This window comes from Nicotiana tabacum, chromosome 21, assembly GCF_000715075.1.
Source record: "Nicotiana tabacum cultivar K326 chromosome 21, ASM71507v2, whole genome shotgun sequence".
NCBI classification, from domain to species: domain Eukaryota; kingdom Viridiplantae; phylum Streptophyta; class Magnoliopsida; order Solanales; family Solanaceae; genus Nicotiana; species Nicotiana tabacum.
In genome coordinates, this window is record NC_134100.1 from 37,071,518 (window position 1) to 37,093,033 (window position 21,516).

At 36.9% G+C, this 21,516-nt stretch overlaps 1 protein-coding gene across 10 annotated transcripts; it reads left to right on the forward strand.

Annotated features, from left to right (window-relative positions):
* The first annotated feature begins 434 nt into the window (after positions 1 to 434).
* LOC107828372 (rab GTPase-activating protein 22) lies at positions 435 to 21,253 on the forward strand. 10 transcript variants are annotated; one of them, XM_075241511.1, is made up of 15 exons: positions 435 to 591; positions 2,376 to 2,466; positions 2,812 to 2,871; positions 3,005 to 3,194; positions 4,971 to 5,069; positions 11,630 to 11,733; positions 14,313 to 15,124; positions 15,225 to 15,347; positions 15,458 to 15,546; positions 15,655 to 15,855; positions 16,659 to 17,060; positions 18,080 to 18,251; positions 18,344 to 18,569; positions 18,822 to 19,018; positions 20,303 to 21,253. In XM_075241511.1, exons 4-13 carry the CDS (start codon positions 3,072 to 3,074, stop codon positions 18,349 to 18,351), a joined length of 2,133 nt encoding a protein of 710 aa, XP_075097612.1. In that variant the 5' UTR covers positions 435 to 591; positions 2,376 to 2,466; positions 2,812 to 2,871; positions 3,005 to 3,071; the 3' UTR covers positions 18,352 to 18,569; positions 18,822 to 19,018; positions 20,303 to 21,253. The 10 variants fall into 10 exon arrangements, with proteins under 10 accessions (XP_075097612.1, XP_075097614.1, XP_075097610.1 ...); XM_075241513.1 differs by having other exon boundaries at positions 18,080 to 18,163; XM_075241509.1 differs by lacking the exon at positions 18,822 to 19,018.
* The last annotated feature ends 263 nt before the right edge of the window (positions 21,254 to 21,516 follow it).

Genomic DNA, 21,516 nt, shown 5'->3' on the forward strand with positions numbered 1-21,516 from the left:
AACTTATGATATCTATTTTGGTATACACATGTCTGATGTGCTATACACTGTGATATACAAATAATACAATATTTTTATTGTGATATACATTGATATAAAGGCAGCAATAACTATATATATAATTTTATATTATCGATATACAAAGAATAATATTATTTATATACAAAGAATGAAAATAAAATTTTAATATACATATTGATATAGACAAAGAAGAAAAAAAAAGTTGTGATATGCATATTATTATTGTGACATATATTTATTGGCTATTTGATACCAATATCTATAACTAGGGCTATTTTCTTCTAATTATATGGGTATGTTGTTATACCATGCCAAAATCCTTTTACAAAAACTGACTTTTTTTCGATTACCCATCCCAAAATTGGTTAGACCATGCTATTGCTCACTTCAAAAATATTAGGCCCGACTGGCAGAAAGCCCATTTAAGAGGACATACCGTGAACTGACCCAAATACATGACACAAACGTCGGATACAAGGGAAGAAGAAAAGAAGAAGAACAAATCCAGCCAACGAATCCTTTGATGAAATATAAGTTGTCGTCTCTGATCCAGTTGTCGTCTCTGATCGTGTTAGTTCAATATATTGTCTTTTTGTTTGCCTAGATATGTTCCCATTTTCTGCTAGATTTGTTGAATACTCTAGTTCTATGCAATTGGATCTTTAGCAATTGTTCCCTCTAAATTCTCTTAATCTGGGAATTGATGTTGAATAACATGTCGTGAATAACATGCTAGCTATATGCTGAATGCTTCTGGTTGAATTTGTTGGTTATAAGTGGTATTTAGGAGCTTCTTTTTCCATGTAAAGTAAGCAAATATGTGTAAACATATTGAGTTCCAACTTGGGGTTTGGGGGGGGGGGGGTTAATCTTTATTAGAAAACTAAGTTAGGGTTTACTAATCAGGCATCGACTTTATGATACATAGAGGCAAAATTGAATTTTGTCAATGTGGAATATGAAAGGCTACTTGAGAACTAAGTGTAAAAAGTTAAGGGGCATGGACATGGCTTTGGAAGGGAAAGTTGTGTCTCTCATTGAGTGTTAGCAGCGCACGACAAATCATTCGTGTATATCAAACATGTTCAGGTGAGTGATAGTGGCATGATATGAAAATGAAGGTTTATGGCATGTTACTGTTAGTAAATTATATTTGGGAAAATGATTTGTCAAAATATGCAATTGCTTGGGGAGGAGATATTTCTTAATTTTATGATAGTAGATTGCATCCAGGAACATCCTCGTATTCATTCTTGATAGTTCAATTTTTCATTTTTAAATTTCTCAGGCAAAGTTGTTCAGTTTACCTCCCTCCCCTCCTCTAGGCTTCTACAGAACAAGTGGCTGCAGATGAGATCTTTCTTATGTTTAGATATACGGAATGGGGTCTTGAGAATTTAATTAAATTCATAGGGCGAGTTGTTTTTGTTTGTATCTATGGCCAAAAGGTGAAGTTGGGTCTCCATCCACTCCCTAGTTTTCTTATTTTTGGTAGATGGCATAGGGGTACATCCTGGTATTGGTGTTAACAACTATACCTCATCTTAAGCTAGTTGGGGTTATGATTGTATTATCCATTTCACTCCATTTGTACCCGTATCATTCCAATATTCAATAACTTGGGATTCTCTACTACTAGAAGTTCTCTATTTTTCTACTGACATACAAATATGTAAAAGATAATGACTCCTTTTAAGCACGAGATCATACATAATTGTACCAACATGACTGATTTCCTTATTCCTAAGTAGTTGGTATTATCTTTGAAATTCATAGGGAAAATTGTTCATTTTTCATCTATGGTCCAAAGGTGAAGTAGGGAGGGACCCTGTCTCCGTCCATCCCAGACCAAGGTAGGGTTCTGTGGAGGTGAGAGGAACCTAGATATTCGAGGCCTTCGTGGAGAATTGAATGATAATTGAAATCAGTGCTTTAAAGCGTGAACTTGGTTGCCGTTCCCTCTTGTCTCCCTAGAATAGGATGCGCGGAAAAATGCTTATGTTTTGGGAAAAGATGCCTTTGCTTTTAGGAAGACTCTAAGACAATTGGGATCACTGGAAATTGGAGAATGAAAAGGTATGGAGAATAAGAAGGGCTTTGTTTTGGGTTGGGTTATGAGATAGAGGAGAAGAAAAGGAGGGGTGGATTTTGGTGGTATCTTCTCTGTCTAACATGCCTAAACAAAATGATTTGTGTTGAGTTCTGAAGTTCAGATGAAATTTATCCTCCTTTCTGTGGTGACAATGTAGGGAAAGAGTGTGTGGATATCACGCTCAGCTATGTAGCAGCTGAAGTGGAAGAAATATATATTACTTGTTGGAATATTTGAACTAAAACTTTCTTTCTAAATGCAGGTCTTACCCGCCACAGTACTCCAGACATCAAATATTCAACTTTGGTTGCGGATTGCTGCTACATTTTTACTAGGTCCTGTTGCCTTGCATGGTACAGGCTACAATATTGCCATCCTCTTCGAAACACCAAAGATCCCCCCCCCCCCCCCACACACACACAAAACAAAGAAGGAGAATATATCGTACATTCACAGTGACTTTTGACTGGATAGAGAGGTCTAATTTGGCCCATTTAGTTTCAGTTTCATAAACGTTCGGGTTATGCTGACATTGGTTGAAAAAGCATCTGCTTTCAGAAGTTTTACATAATTTTCACTGCTTAAAGATTTCCAGAATAACTGCAGGCCTTTAGTCATATAAGTTACTCTAGAATGTTTCATTTGTAATAATAATTCTAGCTAGAACTGCTAATTGGCTGTTTCTAATGATATTGCAGGATCCTATTAACTCTTTGGATGATAAGTCTGAAAGCAGACTTGAATGGTTACACGCTTTGGTATTTTTCTCCAACTAATAGGAACTTGTTGTTGAACGGGGATGAGGGAGCTAATACTCATCGCTAGCTTAAATGATTTTGCTTGGCATTTCTACCAGATATGTTTCTTAATTAGTTTGTTTTTGCTTATCAGAGAATTTAGAAGTTGTAAAGCTGCTGCCTGCTTGGTTAGAAGGAGGGAGAGAGAGAACGCACATGTGATGTCTTTTGACGGAGCTGAAAGGCCATGGAAATGTGGAAAAGGGGGTACTGTGAATTTACAGAAAGTGAGTTCCATTGTCCGGGATATTGGGGAACCTTGCCTTCATCAGTCATCAATAAATGTAATGCCTTAATGACTCTTACCATCTATTAATTATCAGTTGTCACTTAGTTTTGCAAGGATATTATATGATTCCTTTTTTGTATTGCCTATAGAGTTTTCGTATTAACTCGTTTCTTCTGCTCTTCTTCCTTTACTCTATTTGTTTCTTTACTTTGTCAATTTATGATAAATTTTTGGAGTATAAAATTTTTGATGTGTACTGTTGCATCTCTTGAATGCTTCTTTCTAGAAAAATATTTTAATCTTAAGCCAAAAAATATCGGAATAAAGAATATATTTAGTGTAGGAAATAAACCAACGTTTGATGTATATGCAATCCTGCTTATTACCTTTCTAACAACTATTGCTGAGTATTTTGGTTTGTGCTTCTTGACCAACTCTGGACTTGACCAACTCTGGACTTTAAGAAATGCAACGATTGACTACGTGAAGTTCCAGTTGGATCACTAGTTTGTACCTCTGCTACTGTACTTCTATTTCTGTTGTTAATCAGTCAAAGTACTCTTGTTTCTTAATGTGCATCATTTTCCAGCAGAAGAAAGGATCGGTCAGAAGGTCTTGGGACCCTTTTACCCATTATCTGATCTGTGTTTCCTTCTTTTTCGTACTTACTAGTCTTTGGGCGTGCCTATACCCGTATCAGCGAGTATAAACTTTTACTAAACTACATAAATAATATTAAAGAATGTATGAAGTTACAAAATAAAAATTACAAGAAAAATATTCAAGTTCCTGAAAATGATGAATGTTGATGTTATTTAACTAATTAGCAAAGGACGAAATCATACCTCACAAAAGTCCTCAAATGCTTTATCAAAAGTATGTCTCCTAAGACAGTAATAAAAGGCAAAAAGCAAAAATCGGTTGAAAAGTCGTATTAAGAGTTCACCATTTTGATCTGACTACCAGAAATATCTATACTATTGATGAGTCCAAAAAAAAAAGTAAAAGCTAGCAATTAAATAGAGTTCCCTATAGAAAAAAAATTATACCCTGATTAATCTGCAAAATATAAATAAGATTACTGAAGGGGAGCCTTGGTGTAACTGGTAAAGTTATAGTCATGTGACCAGGAGGTCACTGGTTCGAGCCGTGGAAACAGACATACCTCTTACCCAGATGATTCACAACATCAGCTGGGAGTCCATATTCTGCTCTGGTTGGTTATCGATTGTGCAAGATTTATCATCCAGACACTATTCAAAGGATTTAGTTAGAGAAACCACCAAACTTTTAGTGCTAAGATACCTTCAGTGAAGCTGTAAATCCACATTAAGTTTTGGTCAGCAGGAGAATTTCCTGAATTGGCCGTTTTGCCACTTGCAACACTATTTGTTTGCTTGATTTCTAAGAAGAAGTAAAGGGCCTTTTGAACATATATGAATAAAGCTTATCTCTAGTGGTTCACCCATTTAATGTAATGAAGCAATATTAGGAAGAATTCAAGAGACACTTTTGCTTGTGTGTCTGTTTACTTAAGTTGGAGAATTCATGTTTATTTCTTGCTTGCTAATGATGGTGATAAGGATATTATGAATGCTAATGTTAGCTGTTCAGAAAATATTGTGATTTCTTAAGAGAAAGTATCTAGGAATACAGTATTTTTGTCGTAGGTGAGTTTTTTTTTTTTTTTTTTTTTTTTGTGAATAACAAAATAGGAATATTTGCTTTGTAAACTCAACTTTTATGTTGGAGACTTTTCCTTGTGCTTTTGATAATGATAAACTCAACATTCATGCTGAAAACTCTCTCCTTGTGTTTTTTGATGATGTAGATGAGCAAAATGCTTAAGCCTAACAGGTGGCAGGCTACCTTTGATAAGGATGGGAAGGTACATGGTTTTAGGAAAGTGCTGAAATTGATCATATTGGGGGTAAGTAAGGCTTCTATTTTGTAGTAACGTTTCTGTTTTTGTTAAAGCCTTTTGTAGATTGATTTTGTTAGCACGCAAATCGGATTTGCGCTAATAAGTGCTGAGGTAATTTTCTGAGAAATTATAAGAATTCACAAGGAAATATTTATAGCATTTCAGTTTTTATTTCACCGATGAATAATGTTTTTCGTTGTGATGTACCCCCAAGAAAGTGAGAAGGGAGAAAGGCAAGGGGAAGAAACAAAGAAAGGAAAAGCCCCCAAGGGAATGGTCTAGCAGTCAAAGAGATGTAGTAACAACCTAGGGAACAAAAGATCTAGATTCCAGCAAAGACAACACCATGAAAAGCTTTCTCATCTGTCTAAACCTTAGTGGCCAGAATTATCGATGCATGTGCTAGTGGGAGTGGTGCATTAGTTGAGGTTTTTGTATTAGGCGCATATAACACCATTATCCAAAAAAGAGAGAGAGAAGATAATGAAGAACGAACATGTATGATGGAGCCAAGACTCGGGTTAGGACAGCGGGATGAGACTCGGAACTCTTTCCGGTTGTGATGGGGTTGCACCAGGGATCAATTATTAGCCCATTTCTATTTTCCTTGGCGATGGACGCATTGACGCGACACATTCAAGGAGTGGTGCCATGGTTTATGTTATTTGCTGATGACATTGTTCTTATTGATGAGACGCGGGGTGGTGTTAATAAGAGGTTGGAGGTCTGGAGGCAGACCCTTGAGTCTAAGTGTTTCAAGTTAAGCAGGACCAAGATGGAATACTTGGAGTGTAAGTTCGACAATGTTACCCAGGAAGCTGATATGGAGGTAGGGCTTGATACACAAGTCATCCTCAAGAGGTAGTTTCAAGTACCTTGGATCTATAATACAAGGTAACAGGAAGATTGATGAGGATGTCACGCACCGTATCGGAGTAGGATGGATGAAGTGGAGGCTTGCTTCCGGTGTCTTGTGTGATAAGAATGTGCCGCTGAGACTTAAAAGGCAAGTTCTACAAGGTTGTAGTTAGACCGACTATGCTGTATGGAGCAGAGTGTTGGCTTGTTAAGAATCCTCATGTCCAGAAGATAAAAGTAACTGAGATGAGGATGTTAAGGTGTATGTGTGGGCATACCAGGTTGGATAAGATTAGGAATGAAGTTATTAGGGATAAGGTGGGAGTAACCCCTGTGGATGATAAGATGCGGGAAGCGAGGTTGAGTTGACCTCGACATGTTAAGAGGAGAAGTATAGAAGCCCCAGTCAGAAAGTGCGAGAGGTTAGCCTCGGTGGGTATTAGGAGGGGTCGAGGTAGGCCTAAGAAGTCTTGGGGGAGGTTATTAGGCGAGACATGGCGCAACTGGAGCTGATTAGGGACATGACCCTAGATAGAAGGGTGTGAAGATCGAAGATTAGGGTAGAAGTCTAGTAGGTAGTCGAGCGTTTCTCTTTGTTTACTCAGTTCGCTAGCATTAGTGTTAGTATGATATCCTTTTATTCATTGGCTTTTACTACCTAGAGTTTAACCGCTTTCTTGACTTGCTTCGGTATTTTTTATCTTGTTATTTCTACTTGTTGCCACCTTTTTCTCCTCTTCTTTCATCCGTTCTCCGGCCGAAGGTATATCGGAAACAGCCCCTCTGCCCTTCCAGGGTAGGGGTACGGCTGCGTACATCTTACCCTCCCCAGATCCCACTTGTGTAAAATTATTGGGCTTGTTGTTGTTGTAAGATAATGAAGAACGGGAGAAAGAAAGACGAGGATAGAGAAGAGAGAAAGAGGGAGACACTAAAGGAAATAGAGAGAGAGAAAGAAAGAAAGAGGGCTAGACTGAAAGAAATACCAAGAATGGAGAGTGATTTTAATATCAAATCAATTCATCCGTTTTCATTATTATTGAAGACTTTTCCAAAAACAGTACATAATCTATTTATATGATAGTGAATTTTGAACAAGTTAGAACTCTTAATTTAGTCACGTCGTTTTTTGTAAAAAACTTGACGAGTGAGGTTGACAGCGCAACATCCAAAGATTTGGAGTAAATAAAATGAACATATCTTGGGTCCATGTAACCTCATATAGTGGTTGATTTTGATCAGTTGGAGAATCACGCCCAACTATAACTATAAAGGACTAAACAATCGTTGCAAATATAATTCGCTTTAGAGTCCGGAGTCGAATTCCACAGGAAACTAACCTTTTGATCACAACCTTCACTATAGCCAAGAGTCAAGTGAACCAACTTTCCGAATTATCAAATAATGATCTGAGATTTAGACTAAATAATTTCGGCTAATAAAATGCAGGAAATTTATCAACTAATTAGATGAAGAGTTGTTTTTAAGATTCAGGAGGCTTAGGGTTGAGACTTCCCCAATTGTTGGATTCTTTCTCGCTACGTTAGCTATAATTTCGCCAATTGTTCTCTATGGATCGTGAGTACTCAACTTACCGCAATTATCTTTCGATCAATCACAATAGAATAGTAGATGCATTCTCTACTCTAGTAAGCAATTTTTACCCATTCTCATGTTGACCGCGTCAAAGCTTTGTTATTTTTAAACCTAAGCATTAATCTCTCAAATACTTCGGAGTAACGATGTCAATACAACCTAAGCACGTATTCTTTCTCAAGCAATACACACGAACTAGACATCGTTAATCGAGGGCCCTTCAATTAACTAAACTAAAACACGTAGTTGAACACAGAAATAAATGGCTCAAATTATAACAAAATGCAGTAAAAAATGCATCCAACAATCGGTTCCGTCAAACCCTAGAGTAGAAAATTATCTACTCATAATAGTATGCGTAATTACACTACTAAAATTCATAACCAACAAGAGAATTGGGAAGAAGAATGAACACTCATTACCGAATCTGTCCTTCTTCGCTCCTATCACGTTCTTGCCTCCAAAATTATTGTGTAGCCCCTTCAAGGACGTTTCTTGAGGTATATATATGGCCTAGGGCGGGTAGGAAGTCGTACAAACCGATCTAACTTCGGACAGGATTCACTGAACGCGTTTGGGTCTCGTGCGATGCAAGGCCCTTGGACGAGGCCAGAATTTCCTTTTTCCTCTTCTTTTCTCAAGCTAGTCCGCGCGATGGCTTCAAGTTACTGTTTTCGACAAAGCTGACTTCCCTGGCTCGTGCACCTCTCTTGCGATGCACAACCCTGGACGAACCCCAGCTTCAACTGTTTTCTTGCTTCTCACTTCCCTTTCGCGCTAAATCATCCTCTTTTTATCAATTTTCATTTGAACACGTTCCTACATAATAGAAACACGTAATGAGCACAATTTCCATCCAATAACCATGCAAATCTCCCATAAATCACATACGATAAGTGACGTAAATATACTCAAAACTTGTACTTTTTGCCAATTATCACACCTTCTCAAACCACTAACGGAAGATGCCGAATAATGCTGATAGAGCTCAAGAATGCAACAGTGTAATAAATCAAGTTTGTGCATTGATACTACATTGATGAAGCAACAAGAGAGGGATGACAGAGAAAGATGAGAAGAAATGATAAAGAGAGACAAAGGAGAAAAGAGAGACTAAGAGAAAGACGGAGAGACAAAAAGAAATATTGAGAAAAAGAGGGAGAAAGAGAACGAGATATAGAGAAAGAATATGAGAGGACAAAGAGAAATTTAACATCAAATCAGTTTAGCAATTACAATTTATTCAAGACTTCTCCTTTAGAATACATAAGAGTGCTATCTATAGGGTAGTGAATCCTGAACAAGTTATAATTCTTAGTAATAGTACTGTTTCTAAAAAGACAAGACTTGATTAAAGTTTATCTCTAACTAAAGATAAACTTTAATCAAGTGGGCTTGCCTATTCTCATCTTCGTTTGTACGTCGAAACTAATTGTCACCATTAACCATCGATATCTCCTAGTCCAAATATTTGATTCCAATGTCAGAGAGGGGGATATCTATTAACAATCCTGTATATTAGCTCCTTCTTGTGTTGATGTTTTGTGCAAATACCTAAAGTGAAGCCACACATTCTCGGTGCATGGTTTTTATAGCTTTGAAAATTATCTTGCCACGGACTGGACATTCATCCATTGTGTAAAGAGAATGAATATTATGGTGTGATAGTGTCATAATTTGGAGCTCTGACCTCTAAAAAGCTTGAATATATTCCACTTGGTGGCTTCCTATGTTATTGGTAAGGGAAAAAAGAGTATATGACTAATTTGTGCTAAACTAGAATATATGCAATACTTGTCCCCTTAGAATGCGACCTTTCATATCTGGTAGAAGAATTTCCCCCCACAAATTCATGCAATTATAGTATGTCGCAGTTTGATTCCTTTTAAAACGACAAAAGATTTGAAAAGAAATTAGTAAAACAAATTATTATTCCAACCGAAAAGTTCAACACATGGTATATTGCTGCAAAGTTGATAACAAAGAAACAAAAGCATCTAAGGTACCAGAGAAACTAGAGGCAGCAATGTCAGTTGCAAAAAGGGAGCAATGGAGGATTCTTTGTAATGGTATATAGCTAGGTATGGAAAATCGTCGTTGTGTTTTAAAGTGGCAATGGAAGCATTCAGAGAAACAACATTAAGAGCCCGTTTGGATTGACTTAAAATAAGTGGCTTTTAAGTTAAGTGCTTAAAAGCATTTTATAAGTGCTGGAACTTATTTTATAAATAAGCAGTTACGTGTTTGGATAAAAGTGCCGAAACTGAAAAAAAGCTGATGAAGTGTTTGGTAAAGAGGTGCTCGTAAGCACTTTTTCTTGTTAAAATGACTGAAATATCCTTAAAGTTGTTAACATTATAAAGAAGATGATTACTATAATATTATATTTTTCGTTCATAGCTTCAAACGGATGATTGTCACATTTTTGTCTTGTGTGTTTGCTATTTTTTTCTGGGTTGGTAAATGGGAAGACAGATGAGCTATTGAGCCAATTATTTGTAAAAAGTTTTCTCTTTCTCATTCCAGTAAATCGACCTTTTCTTTAAACTAATAAATCGACCACCCAAAAATAAAAAATTTAAAAACAGATCGCAACTAATTCATCTGCCCTTTAATTTCCCCCCCACTTAGATTGATAAAAGTTGTTCGAATATGTGAAAGTATTTTACTGAAAAATATGAGGGGTGCGTAAAGAAAGAAATGAAAGGAAAAGAAAAAGATGGGAAAATAATGAATGAAAGTGTAAAGAAAGAAATGAAAGGAAAAGAGAGGAAAGTTATGGAAGAAGACGAAGAAGAAGGCTGCTGAAACAAGAATGGAGAAAAGAAAAAGATAGTATGTTGTAAGGTTTTCTACTGAGGGGTAATTTCGGGATTAAGAAAAATTATAAGGGATAAGAATGTAATATATTTGGTCAAAGCAATATGGCTTTTAAGCCAATTTCGAAAAAGTTGGGTTTTTCAACTTATTGGTTTTGGCTTTTTTAAAGCAGATTTTAACTTTTTTTAAGCCCTTTTTTGGGTTGCCAAACACTTCCACAAATTAAAAAGTGCTTAAAAACCCAGCTTTTAAGCCCATCCAAACAGGCTCTAAATCTCCCTCAGCTTTCTTACTTCGAATTGTAAGCACGTCTAAGTACAGATCTCTTCAAAAATTCCTAGGGTTTTTTTTGGGGGTGGGGAGGCATACCAAGAATTGTAAAAACATTAAATGAAAGATTGCAAGTTCCAATACATTGTTTTATATACTTTGAGCTTTCTCCAAGGGGATGGTCTAGTGGTGGAGGCATGAGAGTAACAGCTTAGAGATTAAAAAAAAAGACAACACAGTGCACAAAGCATTCCGCGTTCACGTAAGGTTTAGGGAAGGGCCGCACCCCAAGGGGTGTGAAGTAGGCAGCGTACTCTGACACAAGTATCAATGGCTTGTTTCACGGCTCAAACCCGTGACCTATAGGTCACATGGAGACAACTTTACCGCTACTTCAAGGCTCCCCTTCAATCACAACCTAGAGATCCCAGGTTCAAATCCCAACTACAACACTTGGTGTGCGTGTATCTATTCTGGTGCACGGGGTTACCTTGGAAACATATGTTTATGTGCTGAACATGCTGCATGGTGGGTTAGTCGAGGTTCGCACAAATTGATCCGGACACAACTGAGATGTATGTGTAATGTTCCGTCACAACATTTTGAGACATGAAAGCTCCATCAAAACATCTCCCTTTCTTGGGAATAACGAGCATTAAGGGACAAACCTATTAAGAAAAGAAGAAAAGGAGAGTTAACCTCTCTGTTGATACTAAACAAGAGATGCATAATCCATATGACAATCCTCCTGAAAAACATAGCTGAAGTATCCTATTAGGCAGCTTCTGGAATACTCAGAGAAGTAGAGTGAAATGGTGACAGATTTTGTATAACATACATTGAAATTGAGTTTCACCTGCAAAACACACTTTTGTCAAGTTCTGACCCAGGGCTCTTTAAGGTGGTTGTTTAAAAGAGATTAATTTGCCAAAAGAAAAGTATTAATATTTGACAATTTATATATACATGAAATTTATGAGTGTATCAATGCTGTAACGGAAAAAATCTTTCTTGCATGGTAGGGTGTGGATCCATCCATAAGGCCAGAAGTTTGGGAATTTCTCTTGGGGTGTTATGCTTTGGGCAGCTCTGCTAAGTATCGAAAGAAGCTGAGGACTGCTAGAAGGTATTTGCTTTCCCCTTACTGCTATATTCCATTGAAAATGTGTTACACAGAAAAAAGGTGTGCGCATGCAAACTAAGCAACCATTAAAACAACTATTAAAGTTCGGGTAACCTAATTTAACCATATATCATAGGTAGAAACCTCTTGTTGGGGCGAGTCCATCATGATTTTTCTTTTAAGATGGGTATAACATGCGTTTTTATGCAGGAGAAAAAGTATTTGTGTTGCAAATGATTTGGGTTAAACCATCTACATTGAAATATTGAAATTATTAGTGACCTATATAAGGTGGATAAAGAAAATGTCTTTTTTTCTTTCTTTTAGATAGTTTGGTCTCCAAAGGAAAATAGCATGTATGATTTTAAATTTTTGTTTAAATTATTTATAATGGGATATTAAATTCTTTAGTTCAACTATATACTAAGTAGGACAAGCATTTTAATTTCAGTGTGTATTAAGAAATTTCACGTTGACATACTCCTAATATTCATGTGATTAAAAAATTGAGAAATCCGAAAAAGGTACCTAAAAATTCAATTTTATGTTGGTCTGATTTAGTTTATAGATTTAGCAAACTGACATAGTTGCTTTGGTATTTTTTAAGGAAAACAATGATCAAGTCAAATCAAACCATATACTCCCCTACCTGCAGTGATGAAAGAACACCATTATGAGGTCATCCAGATACGGCACCGTATCTGCCTTATACCCGCACAATTGCTGATTGCCTCTTAATCTTTCTATAAGAATTTTATCTTGGTTAAAAGGATGGAGCTTGGACCTAACTCAACCCCAAAAACTAGCTTATGAGGTGAGAACTGCTAAAAATCATATAAGAAGACAGCAACACATTCCCTCAACTAATACGGGACACTTAACACCCATGCACGTCCAAGACGGGTCATCTGGTGTGCTGATAATATAACACGGGGGCCAAATATTGGGTAAACAAGAATATGTTTGAGTTTGATTCTAATATCGTATTTTGAAGATGACTCTTGAACTAGCTCAATCCCAAAAGTTAGCTCATGTGATGAGAATTGCCCAAAATCGTATAAGGGGATAACAACCACTATATGGGCTACTTTAATCTTCCTCTTCAATCACCGCCTCATCTCCCCCCACTCCCACCCTATGTTACTAACTCTCTGTCTAGCATTGGTCTTTATGTCATATCATTTGTTTTTTACAATTTTGTATAAGATCGCTAAATTATCTCTCACTTCTTATACTTTACCTCCATATGTGGCATTCGAAATTTTTTTCCTCTTTCTAGCGTTAGCTCATCAATGGAAGAATTTTTGTTGCAATCACCTACCTTAACACCATTGATTTTTTCAACAACTAATCTCCTTTGAAATTTGCATAAGCTAAATCCCCTATTAGCCCCTCCCTTCTCATTTTATCTTCCTCGGTTAGACCTCCTTTCCCCTCTTTGCTCTCTAATTCCCCAAGTTCATTCACTAGTTCCAGCAATTTTATTTTTTGATTGTTCAGTTCTCTCTTTTTGATATCCATCATTTTGAACACTTCTCTTACAAGAAGAAAGCTACTATGTTTGAATCCCCAACTAGTTCGGGTCAGCTATATGAATCGTATTTGCTATGACGAAGCCTCAATCCCAACAAATTGGCATTGCTTATGTGGATCTTTTCCTTCCGTTTTTTATGTTCTCCGCTAAGTCTGCATGTAATCTGAGAATTTTAGGTTTTCTGAGACTACTTTCTTCCATGTGATTTTTGGTCCGTCTCATCCCCCGTTAACACTCTCTATTCCACTGTAAATCATTTTGTGATACCTTCAGCTTATTTGCTATGAATTCTTGAAAGTTTGGGGCTTGAACCACATGTTTTCGAATTTGAACAATACAATCAAACAAGTTGGTGTATCTGATGCTAGCTGAAGAAGAGGAACTTGAATAACATTTGGGAGCATCAGAAACATCTTCTCTCTTACCCTGTTGAGTTAAGAAGCCAATTGTGTCATGATCTAGATCGACATATCGATTGACAGAAGGAGGTCAACAAATTGGTGGCAATTGATTAGTAAACAATTCCTTCATCGTCTTGGAGAATGACTGACATCTTCCAGGGGGAATCTGTTGTATTGAAAGTTCTCCCTATAATCCATAAATCTGCTTCATCCCAACATTTTAATGCCTCATCTGTTTGCTTGTAGAAGCCCCTCAAATCCCCCCTCAATTTTTCTGTCCTCACTTTTAGCATTTGCATATCCATTGCAGTTATTTATTCACGAGAGATGCGAATTAAGCCTTTCACTGTCTTGTAGAAAGATTCAGACTCTTGCTTGTTATATCAGACGCGCCAAATTGTCTTAGCTTTATTCTCCATTGCCATTGTGCAAGGTACTTTCTAGGTCTGGAAAAGATTTTGATTCCTTGATCTGTTTATTCTTTTTTTTTTTAAGTGTTAAAGGAGGGGTAGTTTTATTCGTTATAGAAAGTGTGCCACCTGCATAAGCAAAAATCCCTATAAGAGATGTCTTAACTTTTGCAATTAACAAACTTTGAGATATGATTTTTGTATATCCATACTAAATCAATAATAGTGTCTCCTCAGGGAACGTTACAGAGACCTCATAAAGCAGTGCCAAGCAATGCATTCCAGTGTAGGAACTGGTTCCCTAGCCTATGTTGTTGGGTCCAAGGTCATGGATATGAGAACAAGTACCAAAGATGACCATAGAAGAGAAGCGGATGTCAAGGGCAGTCAAGCTTCTAATGTCAATACTGACAATTTAGACAGTTACAGTGATTTTGATAATAATTGTATAGACACATCACATGCACATCAAAGGGAAAGCTCTAGTGATTCTTGTGACCTTATAAGTGCAACGGGAAGCACAGATGAGGCAGCATTGGACTCTTTTTGTTCTGTGCCCACTTTGGGTCCATATGACTGCAGATCCACCGAACTTGGGGGTGAAGCATGTCAATCAGAATTTGTAAATGAGAACTATTTTGATTTTCCTCCTTTACCTGTTACAGATTTATTTGAAATGAGTAGCAAAAATAAGAAAGGTCCTAGGTCATATGATAAGACAATTTTGGCAAGGCATAAATTGAAATTTGGAGAGGACAAGATGCACAGCTTCAGAATAAATAATAATGCAGATCTTGTCATAGAAGCAAATGTTTCCTCATCATATGGCGTATCTAGTTCCCTGAACTCTGAAATTGTGAGGGTTCATCCTAGTGGGCCGGATTCAGTGTCGTGGTCTGGAAAATTCCAGGAACACGAAACAGAGATTTTTAACAGACTCATAATATCTGACGCACCAGACACTCCAAATATGAATGCTAGAACACCTCCAAGAGGTGGTTTCAGTGACGAAAGAGTGTCGGAATGGCTCTGGACATTACATCAGATAGGTGAGTTCAGCATTAATGATCACCTCTTTCCTAGAATTGTTTTTATTTCTTTTACCTGCAAATTAGTGATATTGGAACAGAGTTTCCTTTTTGCTTTTAGTTGTTGATGTAGTCAGAACAGATAGCCATCTTGAATTCTATGAGGATACAAAAAATTTGGCTAGAATGTCAGATATCCTGGCTGTTTATGCATGGGTTGATCCTGCAACGGGATATTGCCAAGGTTGTTCCTTTTCCTCTGGCCAAAGTTCTTTTTTTGCTGTATCAATTCAAAGCTCTGAAAAAATTCCTTTATTTTCTTCTGTCCTCTTACATGATATTTTTTTCTTCTAGGAATGAGTGATCTCTTGTCTCCTTTTGTTGTTCTGTTTGAGGATAATGCTGATGCTTTCTGGTGCTTTGAGATGCTTCTACGGAGAATGGTCTGTACATGAACATTGATTTCTTGTGTTATTTCAGACTTTAGTTTATCATTGTTATTCCTTTCTTTCTTGTGCTTGTGACTTTATTTAATGTTTCTTTCTTTTCAGCGTGAGAACTTTCAGATGGAAGGGCCAACTGGTGTCATGAAGCAGTTGCAAGCTCTATGGCATATTGTCGAATTTACAGATCGACAAATGTTTTCTCATTTGTCAAGCATAGGTGCTGAAAGCCTTCATTTTGCCTTCCGGATGCTGTTGGTGCTCTTCCGCCGAGAATTATCTTTTAACGAGGTTCTTTGTATGTGGGAGGTTTGTGTTTCTAGTTTTATCGAGAACTGGAATGTTGGTTGCAACAAAAAAGATGTCATGCCCTAATAAGAAAGCACCTTCATTAGTAGGAAAAGTACTATGGCATCAGAAGTTTTCTCATAATATGATGGATTTGTTTACTTGGACCCTTAAGCAATGAGTTCAAGTTTCTGGTCTACTTCTCTCTTTCTATTTTCCTAAGAATAGAGAAAGAGATGAAAGATGAAAAAGATAGTGGTGTGCCTAATTATTTATATACATCCCAACTTCAGCTCTATTTAGCTTCATAGCATCATTTGAAAGTGGCCACATAATCAGCTAAGTTTTAGCCTCCTTCAACATTGCAGGGGTATGAGTGTATCATCCTTCAAGCTCTCTACCATTTATTGCCACTTATTTATCCTGGATGTAGCATTCTCCATTTTACACCCATCAAGAACATATAATTGTGCGCACTTGTAGAGAGGAAAAGGAAAGAAAGAAATATCAAAGAGAGACAGTAAAGTTCAGAGATATTAAATGACTAAGAATCCATTCAACACGATTGTCATGCAATATTGTTGATATTTAATATGGATAGTTTTTGTCTATGTTGCTCGGGCTCTTCAAAAATGATGTTGTATCCGTGTCGGATCCTCCAAAAATTGCACCACATTTGGAGGATCCGACACGCATCCACCAGCATTTGGAGAATCCGAGCAACATGGATTTTTGTTCCATATAGTCACAAGTATGCTTTCTCTTCAATTTCATTAGGTGTTTTAAGTTGTTATTAATCTGCTTACCTAATTTGCATCTTGCAGATGATGTGGGCTGCGGATTTTGATGAATCAATTGCTTTTCATCTAGGGGAGAACTGCCCTGAAATATTGGTCATTCAGATTCCAAAGGAATCTGAGGCAGAATCAGGAGAAGAAATTGTTGAGAATAACAATAACGACTCAAAGGATGACTCGCCCCCTAAACATGGAAGTGGAGAGCATACCATCTCTGAAAACAATGGGATGAAGCTCTCCTTAGCTCGTCCATTTTGTGGATTGACTAGGAATATCTGGTCCAAAAATAATGGCATGCCCAGTTTTAATATGCTCTCATCAGCAAGGAGTAGTATTGATGAATTACCAGTTTTTTGTGTAGCAGCTATTCTATTCATGAACCACCGGAAGATCCTCAAAGAAACCCGCTCAATTGATGATCTGATAAAGGCAGGTGTATCAAACTTAACATCTACTGTTCTGTATACTGATCGTCGTTTTTAATGCTTACAATTGTGTGATTCTGCCCTTTTTTCATTTTTAATTGCTTTGTGTATGTTTCTAATTCAAATGTAATGTGAAGTGATCAGATTTTCAACTCTACATAATGTTGCCTATTTTTCTACTACTATACTACTACAGATGACAACATTTGCTTATTTCTCTTTATCTGTTTCCTTGTTTTTCATTTTACTTGATTGTTATAGTTTAGTTATTAATACCCTTAATTGCTTCCTGCATCGTGTTTCCAACACATGCTAGCTAGTTATTATGCTAAAGCATCAGGTTTTGGCATTACTGCTAGTAACCTCCTCCTAAATTTTGCATTTTGTTGTACACAGGGCATGATGTGATGTACCTATACTGTATAAATTTGCGATCAGCGATTACTTCACTACAACCGTTGCTTAGTGTTATTTAGGTCCTAGTGTTGTCGAAAGGAACTTTAAAAATATACTCTGAAGTTAGTATCTAGGTCCATTTTTGCTGCTGAAGGGCTAAAAGAATTTTAAGGATGCAAGATTATTTTTGTGTCTATCATGCTCTTTATATTTTAAAGAATGTTTGTCCTAGCAACCAATTTATGAATTTACTATATTAACATGCCGAAGGACCTTTGACTTTATCTCACTTCATGAAGATAAGTGTTCAACTTATTATCTTCTTCAGAATATGGTGGTTGATTATATTTTCATTTTGACTGGTTTTTCAGATGCTTCCTCATTTTTACCTTGGCGTTACTGCTATCTGATGTGGAAGTTGTTCTTGAATTATTTTGTGGCACCTTCCTCCCTCCCCCTCCCTCTGTGTGTGTGTGTGTATGTATATTTACCTGGCTTATAAATGCTTATAAGCTATAACACGTGCATATCGCATGAAAATTATGAATTTGTTGGAGTTACATGGTTACTAATTGTTTCATGTGCCGTAGTAATTGTACTGATAATTATATGTTGAACATGTGTCAGATATTCAATGACAATATGTTAAAGATTCGGGTCAAGAGGTGTGTACGGACTGCCATCAAGCTGCGGAGGAAGTACTTTTACAAGGTTGTTTCTGCTAACCTTCTGGCATGGGATTTTATACTTTTTCCTGCTCAGTGGGATCATTGCATTTTCCATACAAGATGCACCATTTGTTAGTTCCTATTTTTTAACTTTTATCTCGACAAGTAGGTCTTGCTATTAAAAACCTGCTGGTTTTAAATGTCTCTCTCCTGTTTGAAGCAGCTGATTAAAGGTAGAAACCCGGCAGCCCAAAATGGTGATTAAGTGTTTGGTCTCTTTCATTTGCTTAGATGGCAAGGGAGATCTCTCAAGTGGAGTTGTTAATTGCAATATTATTTTAACGTTGGAGTGCAGAACATTTATCAGAAGTAGTTTATTTGGAGATTATACAGCGAAGTGTAGTGGCATCTGAGTGTATGTCCATGCACTTGTTGCACCTTCATCCAAGGTACTCTGCAATTATTTATCTCATCTGAACCCAATACAGTATTCTTGTTTAATTCCCAAATTTTTGTTTTTGACAATTTATGAAACCCGACTTCTTATGGACCATGCAAATTTCGTCTTTTTTTCTTTCATGCCACGGGTTTATTATTAGTGACCGTTGGAGGACTTTTCCACCACCATGTGAAAAAGGATTTTAGGGTTAAATTAGTTGAGAGAAATATTGATTTCTTGAAGTGATGGGAACTACTCGCAGGTTGAAAATCATCACAAAGGGGTAAGAGTTTGTTGGCTGTTATGGGGCTCATAGTGTAACACAGAAGCAATGCCTTCAGATTTGAGAGGTTTTCTGGGTCTCCTTATTAGGAATTTCATGTTGACATTGATCAGAGAAAGGCAGCTGGTCCCAAGGATGTGAATCAAAGAAGATTGATGAGCAGGTGGAGCAGAAAAGTAAGCTAAGAAGATGAAGAAACCTAGAGAGAGAAACCCTAAAATGGCTTGGAGAAACAAACATTTTTGATTCGTAACATGATCTCATGAAACAAACATGTTGTAGTGGGTAATAGTCTCCTTACAATGTTTTGGGTAATCCTCCCCAAAACTTAAAACAGGGACAAAACATTAACAGTGGTCTCAAAAGAGGACATACCGTTAAATATTTTGTCTTTTATGGCCTTAGCAATCTTTCCCTCATGAGCTAGCTTCTGGGGTTGGGTTAAGCTCAAGGTTCATCTTCACATGTATGCAAAAGTAGAGTAACTTAAAAAAGAACATGATTCTCTACAAAGAGGATCTAGTCAAAAGTTCTCCAAAAAAGTATACAAAGCCAAGAATGCTGTGCTTATGTGTACAATGCAAAATTCTACTCTTTGAAGCACTCTCATGTTCTTCTCTTTCCATATGGTGTACATGAGCACAAGAGGAGTTACTTCCCATGCTCTTTCTGAGTTTCAACCCAAGCACCACTCTCTTACAGGCTCTAGTATCACCCAGTAGACTCTGAACATTGTTACGCACCATGCACTACAACATGTATGCAATAGTTCTGTGGAGTAGTAGACAAATTCTCATGCTTGCTTGTGCACGAAGCTCAAACCAATGTTGATTGTCCTCCTTAGGTTCTTTGTTTGTTAGGATGGCTCTACCTAATGTAGATTTCCCTCCTCATTTCTTTTCTGTTAGGATGGCTCCCCATGCATTTGTCTAGGTTCAACAATCTATTTTAGTATGACTTCACTTGGATTAATTCCCAGGAGTTTTGTTGCCTTGGAAGAATTAATTTGCATTTGGTGATAGAATTGATAATGTTGTTTATTCCATTCTCTGTAGATCAAATACCTATTATGTTTTAAGTCTTTTCTCTGGATATTGAAAGTAATCTGTCAAGGAGCTAAAATTTAGTCTTCAGGTAACACGAGTATTGTTAATTAGTAAGTTTTTCATGATTCTGTAGTAGGATGCTACATAAAGTTTATCTTAGTGTAATTCTTACTATGCCTGATAATTTGTCTCCAGATCTGATGTTCCCTACAGTAAATTTACTGTAATCTGGAATTCAGACCCGAATGCATAGTTAGCACCTGTAATCGTTTAACATGCTGATACTTTCAGTATATTTCATATGATAGCAAGTATCTCAGCAGGCAATTTCTACCTTTTAAATTTTAATTTATCTTTGTCATGTCAATTGTAGTGGAGAACTAAAATGCACCTTTTTGTATTTTTCTTCTGCAGGACCGTTAAGTTGCATGTTTCCTTCACCTTGGTTGGTGAATACAGTCAGCTAGTCAGGGAACACGAAATTTTTGCTGTCATATAGTTGGTGGGTGAGATTTTGTATCAACAATTTTAATAAACTTGCTAGCATTGAGATTTCTCAGGGAAAAGCTTGGGATGCGGATTAGGAGGCTCATTCAGATAATATTTTTAAAATTGAACATCAAGAGAAAAATAAAATAAAACAGATATTTCATATCTTTATTAACCAACTTATGTCTTTAGTCGTTATGATATTGTCCTCCATGTTTGAAACAAAATGGATCTCTTCTTATCAGTAATAGAAGCAGTAGAAAGTATATTTATATGGGGATTATGAACTTGCAATCTCGGTGTATTTCCCCTAGTTTATGGACTCCCTCCCTGGGGCATGTTCAATGCAAGGCGAATGAATGTTCTTCGAAGCTGCTTGAAGTTAGTTGTATAAAGATTAACTCACCAGTGTCAGCTCTCTCCACATACTAGCTGTTGATCGACTCCAAGAACTATTCATGAGCTGTTGCTGAGTTGGTGGTGTTGTCCTTTTTCTGGTGTGAAATAGATAGCTTGGCCTTTTCTTGTTTTCATTGAGCAATGTGATCTGAGACTTTCCCAGAGAGATTCGTTCATGCTGGGGTAAGGTTTTCAGGTGGTGTTGAAATTGAACAGAAGAATCTGCAATGTGCTTTACCCACTGCCTGTGCTCCTTGAACAAGATGATCAATTTATGGTATTGGGGAAAGAAAAATGAAAAAGGTGAATCTTTGATGATCAAGGTGCAAAAGTGCCGTGGTTCATTTTGGTCCCCTTTGGATATCAGTAGTTTTTATTTTAGCGGTTTTCTGAAAGAACTTTGGTATTTGAAAACAATGTTGAGACACCTTTTTTAGAAGTCCATTTTAGAAATAAAATAAATCATCTCAATTACACGAATCGTCCGTTTTAGAAACCAAATTTCAACTGCTATGCATTCTATTTTCATCTTTCATGACCTTATTTATTTCATATTTCATTTAATGGCCACTTACTCGATCGTCCTATTATGTTTCAAAACCTCAAAAAACTGAAGGCTCTGATTGAGTTCATCAGGCAGCAAAACATCGAAAGGGGAGAGCGTCGCTGTGGGCTTGGTGGTGAAGGTGCTCGGATTTCAAAATAACGCCATTGTAATGACATATCAACATGGGTGAATT

Coding starts and splice junctions, on each gene's coding strand:
- LOC107828372 (XM_075241511.1), top strand. CDS start 3,072: ATGTCTTTTGACGGAGCTGAAAGGCCATGGAAATGTGGAAAAGGGGGT. Junction 3,195..4,970: donor TTCATCAGTCATCAATAAAT/GTAATGCCTTAA, acceptor TTGATGATGTAG/ATGAGCAAAATGCTTAAGCC. Junction 5,070..11,629: donor TGAAATTGATCATATTGGGG/GTAAGTAAGGCT, acceptor CTTGCATGGTAG/GGTGTGGATCCATCCATAAG.